Source organism: Solea solea, chromosome 18, assembly GCF_958295425.1.
Source record: "Solea solea chromosome 18, fSolSol10.1, whole genome shotgun sequence".
Classification (NCBI taxonomy): Eukaryota; Metazoa; Chordata; class Actinopteri; order Pleuronectiformes; family Soleidae; genus Solea; species Solea solea.
Window position 1 is genome coordinate 19,291,696 of NC_081151.1, and position 8,892 is coordinate 19,300,587.

At 38.5% G+C, this 8,892-nt stretch overlaps 1 protein-coding gene across 1 annotated transcript in view; it reads left to right on the plus strand.

Annotated features, from left to right (window-relative positions):
• The window catches only part of ppm1aa (protein phosphatase, Mg2+/Mn2+ dependent, 1Aa), a 64,304-nt gene extending 56,346 nt beyond the window's left edge, over window positions 1-7,958 (plus strand). Inside the window, exon 6 of the mRNA XM_058615206.1 lies at window positions 7,893-7,958. Coding sequence (XP_058471189.1) covers window positions 7,893-7,922 — 30 coding nt within the window. The 3' untranslated portion in view covers window positions 7,923-7,958. The remainder of the gene's footprint in view (window positions 1-7,892) is intronic.
• Window positions 7,959-8,892: the final 934 nt, after the last annotated feature.

The following is an 8,892-nucleotide window of genomic DNA, read 5'->3' on the forward strand; positions in this document are numbered from 1 at the left end:
GACACATGAGTGTGTCAAGTTTGTTTGCTTATAATGCTATAGTGTGAGTTAGTTATTTACAGAAACTGGATCCTTTTTTCTGAATGATAACAGGAATAATAACTGTGTAACCTGGTAGTATCAGACATCCACACTGTGTGTGTGTGTGTGTGAGCACAGTGACTCTAAAGTGGTTCGAGGTCACTCAGCAGGAGAAACGTGTCCTTTTCTTCAGGCCCTTTGTCCGTCGCCTGTCTTCCCTTTTCAAACCCGACATCTCTCCAACGGAACAATTTTTCAACCCCAACTGCTTGTTGTTGTTGTTTGAAAAGCTTGAACCAGAAACCCACAGCATGGCTGAACCTTTGATGCTTTCACCATTTAAAAAATAGTTTCGTTCCGAGGGCCAAGGCCATGAACGTGTGTGCACAGAAAACCACATTCAAACAAGCTCTTTCCTCCTCGTGTTTCCCAACCTTAGGAATATAAATATATATCTTTATTTATTTATTTTTATTTATTTATTATTTCAAGGTTTTATTTGTGTGTGTCACATGTTGGTCAATGGGTTTCTCTTATAAAAGGAAATAAAGGAACAATCCCAAGTGTGTGCAGCAGCACAGTGGTCTGTCTCACTGTGCTGCTGCTGCACCTCCATCATGGTGAGCTCTGAGCAACAGAATGCATGCCGGTGACGCCCCCTGGTGGTGGTCTTATTCTCCTACATGCGCGGCGACATGGCTTTGCTCTCACATTCCTAAAACATGCAGTTTGAAGTCTCACTTGCAAAGAGTAAAATAAATGTTACACAAAAGAAAGTAGGAGCTAATTAAGATGTTGTCTATTAGCATTACTGTACTGTACATACATACATGTATACATACATATATATGTACTGTATGTATATATATATATATCTATATATACATATGTGTGTGTACATGTATATGTATGTACATGCATATGTGTATGTATGTATATGTGTGTGTATACATACACACATACATGTGTAAGTATGTATGTATAAATATATATACATACATATATGTATATGACATATATACATATGTGTATATGTCATATACATACAAACATATATATGTATGTGACATATACATACTGTATATACATATATACATACATACATACATATACATACATACACATATATATGCATGAATATAGTATATATACTTACATACATATACACATACATACATACACATATATACATATATGCATGCATATAGTATATATACTTACATACTGTACATATACACATACATACATATATACATACATATACACATGCATACATATATACATACATATACATACATATACACATACATACATACATATACACATACATACATATATACATACATACGTACATATACATACATACACATATATACATATATGCATGCATATAGTATATATACTTACATACATATACACATACATACATATATACATACATATACACATGTATACATTTTATTAATATAGCGCTTTTCATGTACTCAAAGTCGCTTTACATTAAAAGCACAATAAGTACTTTCCGTCAGTGTAATTATATCTGCCTGCCATTATGGAGCTATTGAAATTAAATGTCTTTTAAATGCACTTTCATGTATCTCAGAGCATTGACTGCTTTTATAAAAAATCTATAACTAAATAATTGGTGTGCAATTAATTGTGGGACTTGGTGTATTTTATTTAAAATGTTGGCTCCACGCAACGTCTAGATCAAGAATAAAATACTGCAGGAGATTTTTCTTTTTTCTCTTCTCTTCCCCTTGTGTGCTCACGCTGATTTAAAGCAGTGTGGTGTTTATTCACACTCTCAGGCCATTTAAAGTCTCTGACTGCAGTGAGACTTCTTTTGTTTTGATTCATTTTCTATCACATATTTTTTATAAAAAAAGCTGTCAATAGCGATTATTGCGCAGAAGTGGCAAATTAGACTTTTTTTCTCTTTTTTTGACGTTCTGTGATGTATTTCCAAATTTCACAAATTCGATACGTTTTTTTTTTTTAAAAATTACATTTTACTCAGGTGTGTCAAACTGACGGTTCGCGGGCCACATGCGGCCCACCGCTTAATATCATTTTATCATGAAAACATGGCCCACAACCTCCTCTTCGTCAGTGAGGTGATAGAATATAATACTAAATATGTTTGGTAGTGTTTTTATAGTAGTAACAATAAGACATTTAACACCTGTAATTATCGCATTATTAAATGTATTACACTTGACACGTATATTTAAGCTGTTTAATTACAGTTATCCACGTCAGTATTACCTTAATTTCTGATTTATTTCTGTTTTTGTGCATCATTAATATGTTTTTTATTGCAAAGTATACAAAAACAAGCACTTTTACTTGTAACGTCTGTCAAATATCATCATGAATATGTAATGTTTTCTTTGTGTTCTGTTAGATTTCAAATGACCGTGGGAGCCAATGAGCATCTAATCTGGTCAAGAGGGGGGCCGGACTTGAGAAAAAAGGGGCGTGATATAAGATATTCATGATGATATTTGACAGAATTTCAAAGTAAAAGTGTTTGCTTTTGTATATTTCACACTAAAAAAAACATATTAATGATGCACAGAACAAGAAATAGATCAGACATTTAGTATATTTTTATTTATTTAGGTGATATTCTATCGTGGGCCATGTTTTCATTATAAAACAACTGCATGTGGCCTTTGGGCCGCCAGTATAAGAGATCTTTCTGACAAAACAAAACCCATTTCACAAATTTTGTAATTACCACATGCTATGAATGAATGAATGAATGAATGAATGGAACAGCGACCAAAAAGAAAAATAGCATTCTGTGCTGCAGCATTTAAGGTTGATTACATTAATGGCCGTAGATAAGGACCTACAAGTGGCTCAAAAACGCTCACAATTCAATAGGCTATTAGCTGCACACACAGGCTTCATCACAGCAACTTTCAAATCTACTTAAGTCCACTCATCGATCACACGCACACCAGCGCTTGTGCTTGTAACTTCATGGGCGAGTTCTTCAGCAGCGATTGATTGCTCCTGTTTTGCGTCTGTTGCAAATCATCTTTTCGTGACTCGCAGACGGATCCATCGATCGGCTCCGTCTCGCTCCGACCCCCGGCTCGTCTTCCCCCCCCGCCCGCGGACCCGCCACATGTTTTTTCCGCGGTGCGACAGGATGCAATGCAGACAATGTGAGGCAATTACAGAGGCTGACGCGGAGTCAGTCGATGCTCATATCAGCGCGCTGCTGTAAGCTGTAAGCAGCGTTTTGCTCCGACAGGCGATGGTTGGAAGGTGTGTGTGTGTGATGAAAATACGGCGCCTCTCTATTCCCAACAAGGCAGCATAGTCTCTTAAAAGTCTCTTGATTCAGTTTTGATGTAGAACTCCCCCCCCCCCCCCCCCGCTTCTTTCTTGTGCCAGGGACTCCAAAGACTCTTGACACACCCCTGGTGGGTGTTGCAGAGATTCTGGAGTCAGGGATGAGTTAAGATATAATGAGGCACTCTCTGTAGACAAATGATGGTTGCCATCAAAGAAGGCCGGATCCTAAATTTTTCCTCTTACAGTGGGATTATATCCACATGTTGAAGTGGGTGGAGCCACCTCGTGGAGGTCAATGGCTCGCAGCAAAAGTCACGGACTGTGGATCTCGGTTAAAAAGTGAAACCTTCACTGCTTAATAAGCCATTTCATCCTTTTTTAATCCTAGTTTTTCTCACTCACTTTGGCACATTTTACAAATCGTCCTTTACATTTTCAAAGCAGTATGTAGCAGGAGAAGTACTGTATGTCTCATTTTTATTTGTGAGTCCCCCCCCCCCCCCCCCCCCCCCCCCAACCACAAGGGGGTTGTATTTCATTTCTTATGTTCTGCCTGAGGCTGACACGGCCCTGGGTCATGCTGGGTTATTTGAGGTCATCTGTCATCATACTCAAGTGTTGCGGATTGAGAGGCCATTTAGCTGAGTCAATCTAACAATATTTGTTAGACAGTTGGAGAATTACTGTATGTCTGTGAAACGACTCGGCACAAATGTGTTGTTCACAGCTTCATTCGGTCATAAATGGTCTAAAATAACAAACGAGTTTGTTATATCGGTATCAGTTAGGACTCAAGTTTGTGATATTGGTGTCAGTAAATGTTCGAGTTTCTGATATCAGTATCAGTAGATAATCCAGTTTGTTATATCGGTATCAGTAGAGTCTCAAGTTTGTGATATCGGTATCAGTAGATGCTCGAGTCTGTTATATTGGTATCAGTAGATGCTCGAGTTTGTGATATTGGTATCAGTAGAGACTCAAGTTTGTGATATCGGTATCAGTAGATGCTCGAGTTTGTTATATCGGTATCAGTAGAGACTCAAGTTTGTTATATCGGTATCAGTAGACGCTCAAGTTTGTATATCAGTATCAGTAGATGCTCAAGTTTGTGATATCGGTATCAGTAGAGACTCAAGTTTGTTATATCGGTATCAGTAGATGCTCAAGTTTGTTATATCGGTATCAGTAGATGCTCGAGTTTGTTATATTGGTATCAGTAGAGACTCAAGTTTCTTATATCGGTATCAGTAGAGCCTGAAGTTTGTTATATTGGTATCAGTAGAGACTCAAGTTTCTTATATCGGTATCAGTAGATGCTCGAGTTTGTTATATTGGTATCAGTAGATGCTCGAGTTTATTATGTTGTTATCAGTAGATGCTCGAGTTTGATATATTGGTATCAGTAAAGACTCAAGTTTGTTATATCGGTATCAGTAGATGCTCGAGTTTGTTATGTTGGTATCAGTAGATGCTCGAGTTTGATATATTGGTATCAGTAGATGCTCGAGTTGTTATATTGGTATCAGTAGAGACTCAAGTTTCTTATATCGGTATCAGTAGAGACTGAAGTTTGTTATATTGGTATCAGTAGAGACTCAAGTTTCTTATATCGGTATCAGTAGAGACTGAAGTTTGTTATATTGGTATCAGTAGAGACTCAAGTTTCTTATATCGGTATCAGTAGAGACTGAAGTTTGTTATATTGGTATCAGTAGAGACTCAAGTTTGTTATATCGGTATCAGTAGAGACTGAAGTTTGTTATATTGGTATCAGTAGAGACTCAAGTTTGTTATATTGGTATCAGTAGATGCTCGAGTTTGTTATATTGGTATCAGTAAAGACTCAAGTTTCTTATATCGGTATCAGTAGAGACTCAAGTTTCTTATATCGGTATCAGTAGATGGTCGTGAGACTGGTATTGGGCACAAAAATGGGGATCGTGCCATCCCTAGTATATATATGCACACAATAAATGATGTCGAGATTAAAGACATAAGACATGAGATAAAGTCTCCAAAATCATTTAGTCTTTAAGTGAATAAAGTTTATTTATACAGCACCTTTCACAAATATACAATCACAAAGTGCTTAAAAATAAAATAAATACAATAAATATTAAAAGAGAGACATAAAAATACAATGGATAAAAAAACATCCAAAACACTGTTGTTGTCAGTGGATGCTGTACAGCGTTTAACCACTAGGTGAAGACAGTGACCAAAGAAAGAGCATAAGCTGCTTTAATCCAACACCATGTATTGTACACACGTATATTTATATCTTTATAACAACAAACCTGTAGCTGTTGATGGGAGGATTTATTTTTAATAGATTTACAGCACGGAATTGTGTATTGACTCATCTTAATCTGACTTTTTAAATAAGGTCATTTTCTCTTTTCTCTTTTGTATCCGTAGTACTCCCTCTTGGCCACAAGATGGCGCACACAAGTCATGAAAGTGAGCAAAAACCCTTCAGCTTCAGAGAGCTCAGTTCCTTTTTCACTAGATTAGTAAATTAAAAAACAAATATGTATAATAAAAGGCCTGACACTAACTTAGTGCCTTTTAACCTTATTATTAAAATAAAAGCTTCTCTTTCAAGTCTTTGTTTTTTCTATAAATTGTGACATTTATAGTTAATCAAACGAATCAACATTTACTAGTGAAATAAAGAACATTTTATTAATATAACACTTTTCACAGATAAAAATCACAAAGCAAGTGCATAAAATAAAAAAAACATAAAAACAAGATTGCAGACAGCAAACAAACAATTAAAACAATTAATAAAAAGACAAGAACACAAGTTTACCCAAAAGCAATACACAACAAACAACACAAACGGCAAGTTTTTTGGCCCGCGTGTGAACAAGAGAACATGATTACTGAGCAGAGAGAGTGAATGTACATGTGTAAGAAAGTGTGAAAGCAGGACGAGTTCACTGGCCGGGATTTTAAAGGTCTATATTTAAAACTCTTTGGTCTCTGGTTTCTGCAGCTGTCGCCAAGTTTAAGTTCAGCACCTTAAGGCCTTCCCACTCGTGCTCTCGGGTCAAACTGTCGCCGTAAACCTGACAAACAGAGGGTGAGGGGAGCAGAACCTCTCGCCCCGTCTTTTACCGTCAGTTTTTAAAAATGTGTGTGTTTTCATAGGTTTTTTTCATAGGAGTTTGTTCTTTAAAACACCTTAAAGTGTCTCTGAACTAAAAACCTGGCTCATCAACTTCATCCTCCAACTCCATGTTCTACATTTGATAAAATCACTACATTTGACCAAACAAGTTACTGAAAACAGTTTTATTTGTTTCTTTGCTGGAAAAAACACATAAAACTGATGAATAACTAGAAAGAAAAAAAAACTGACAATGACTTGCAATTATTAGCTGTAAAAATCATGTGTTAAGTTGCTTTTAAACATCAGTTTTCCCTCTAAATCTATTGTTTGTACTTAAATATTTGAATCTCTAAACACACACATTTTTACATAATTAATGGGAGATTTGTTTTGTTTTGGCAGTACAGTACACATCATCTTACTCCTCCTTCTTCTTCTTCTTCTTCTTCTTCTTCTTCTTCGCTGTCTTCTTTGATGACCTCTGCACCAAACGCGGCTTTAATCAAGACATTCTAAGTGCACGTGATTACAGCTGCTGCATGCACGATCACCGTGATCTCCATCATGTCGACGTTCCTACTAATTTAGCACCTTCGGCCTGCACAATCATTCATTATGAAGACACACACACACACACACACATGTGCAGAAGTCAGTGGATCTCCGTGTCCTCAGCGAACCTCAGCTCGGAGGTTCATTGTCCACTGAAGTCGCACCTACTGTTCAGTGGCAGTGCTGTGCATAATAACAGAGCTTAGCCGGGCATGCCAGAGCCGGTGGCACGCTGGTGTGGCAGTAACTCACAGAGAGCCGGGGCAATTACCACCAGCCACTGACACCATGCCACAAATTCACCAGTCAACAGTGAGACGAGCAGTGGGCACCGGAGAGTGACACAGGTTTTTCTATCTTTACCTCCTCTTATTTAATATCAAATAAGAATCTATTGTCTTCCATGTGTGTGTCTTCACTCAATGAGGACGGAGCAGCTCATACTGCAGGGCCCCCGGAATGGGAAGTTTATTTTGCTTGGTGCATATCTGGAGGGATGTGGGGCTCTGCTGTGCACTTCACAGACGGGTTCATCACTGCAGAGCCTCCCTCCTCCTCCTCCTCCTGTTTCACTGTCTAAGGGAATGATTCCAGCTCATCCCTGCTCCAGAGTTTTAATTCCCCCACCCCATTATACTTCTGCTTCTTCTCTTTTCTTCTCCCTCCTCCCTCCTCCCCCTCCGTCTCGGCTCCTCTTTCTCCTTCGCCACCAGTCCTGTATCATCTGCAGGCAAAAATAGGCCCAGCAGCTTTTTCTCTGGGCCTTTGTCCCTGCTCAGGGAGATGTTTGGCACACAGAGGATCGTGTTACAACTTTCATTTCCTGAATGTTTTTCTTTCTTTTTTCTTTTTTCTTTTTTTTCTTCTTCTCCTCCTGCATGGAACCAAGACGGCTATTTTATCCTGCTCTGCCCTGTGAAGCTGAAGGGTGAGGGGGAGCGAGATGGCAGCTCAGATTCGGGGCCGCTGTCACTCCAACGCTGGCAAACAAACGGAGTGAAAACTGCTCAGAGCTACAGGGTCGTAGGTGGAGGAGTCGCTGGTGTGGTTTGGCCACAGCGGGGGTATGGATCATGTGTGTGAAGAGAGAGTAGAGGGGGCGGACTGGTTACTTGAGCTATTTGTGAGCCCCAGGATAGGTGAGGTGATGCCCCTCGGGAGTGTGAGGTAGATTTTATTATCCCATATCCCATACCACTTCCTCTTGTTGTGTCTGCCACTTCAGCCCACCCCTCCCCGGCAACCCCTGTGAGTCTGGAGCAGTCATGTGTCTGAGTTTAGGTCCATGGATGTAGAGGCTGGACAACAAGCGTCCCCCATAATATGATTAAAAACCCATAAATTGACAAACAAAAGATAAATCTGGTGTTTAGGATACTTTTTGTCCTCACAAATAGTTTGTTTGGTTTCGTCCGTCTTCAAAAATGACTAATTTCTTTAAAGATTATTCATTTTCTTAAAAAAAATCACCTGGACTATTAGAAGAGCTGGAAATTAAAGCACTGATATTTTGACATTCATGGTTAAACAGGAACAGAGTTTAGATCCATGGACGTGGATGTAGAGAACCCTGTCTTTATATCCAGTTATGGCTGCTGTTTGGCATCATAATCAATTGTTTTCCACAAAAAAAATAACAATATTAATGTGTATTTAAAAGATAAATCAGGTGTTTCTGCATAAATCACTCACAAGTAAAGATTATTCCCTTGTTTAAAATGCCAGGTCTCTTCAGAGTAGCTGGAAATCAAGCACACTTGTAGAAACCGACTCATAATAAGCTCCACGTTGATGGTTAAACAGGAGCAGGTCATTATATCTAGTCATGGCTGCTGTTTGGCATCATTTATAACTGTAAATGAACTGATATTCTGAGAATAACATGTATT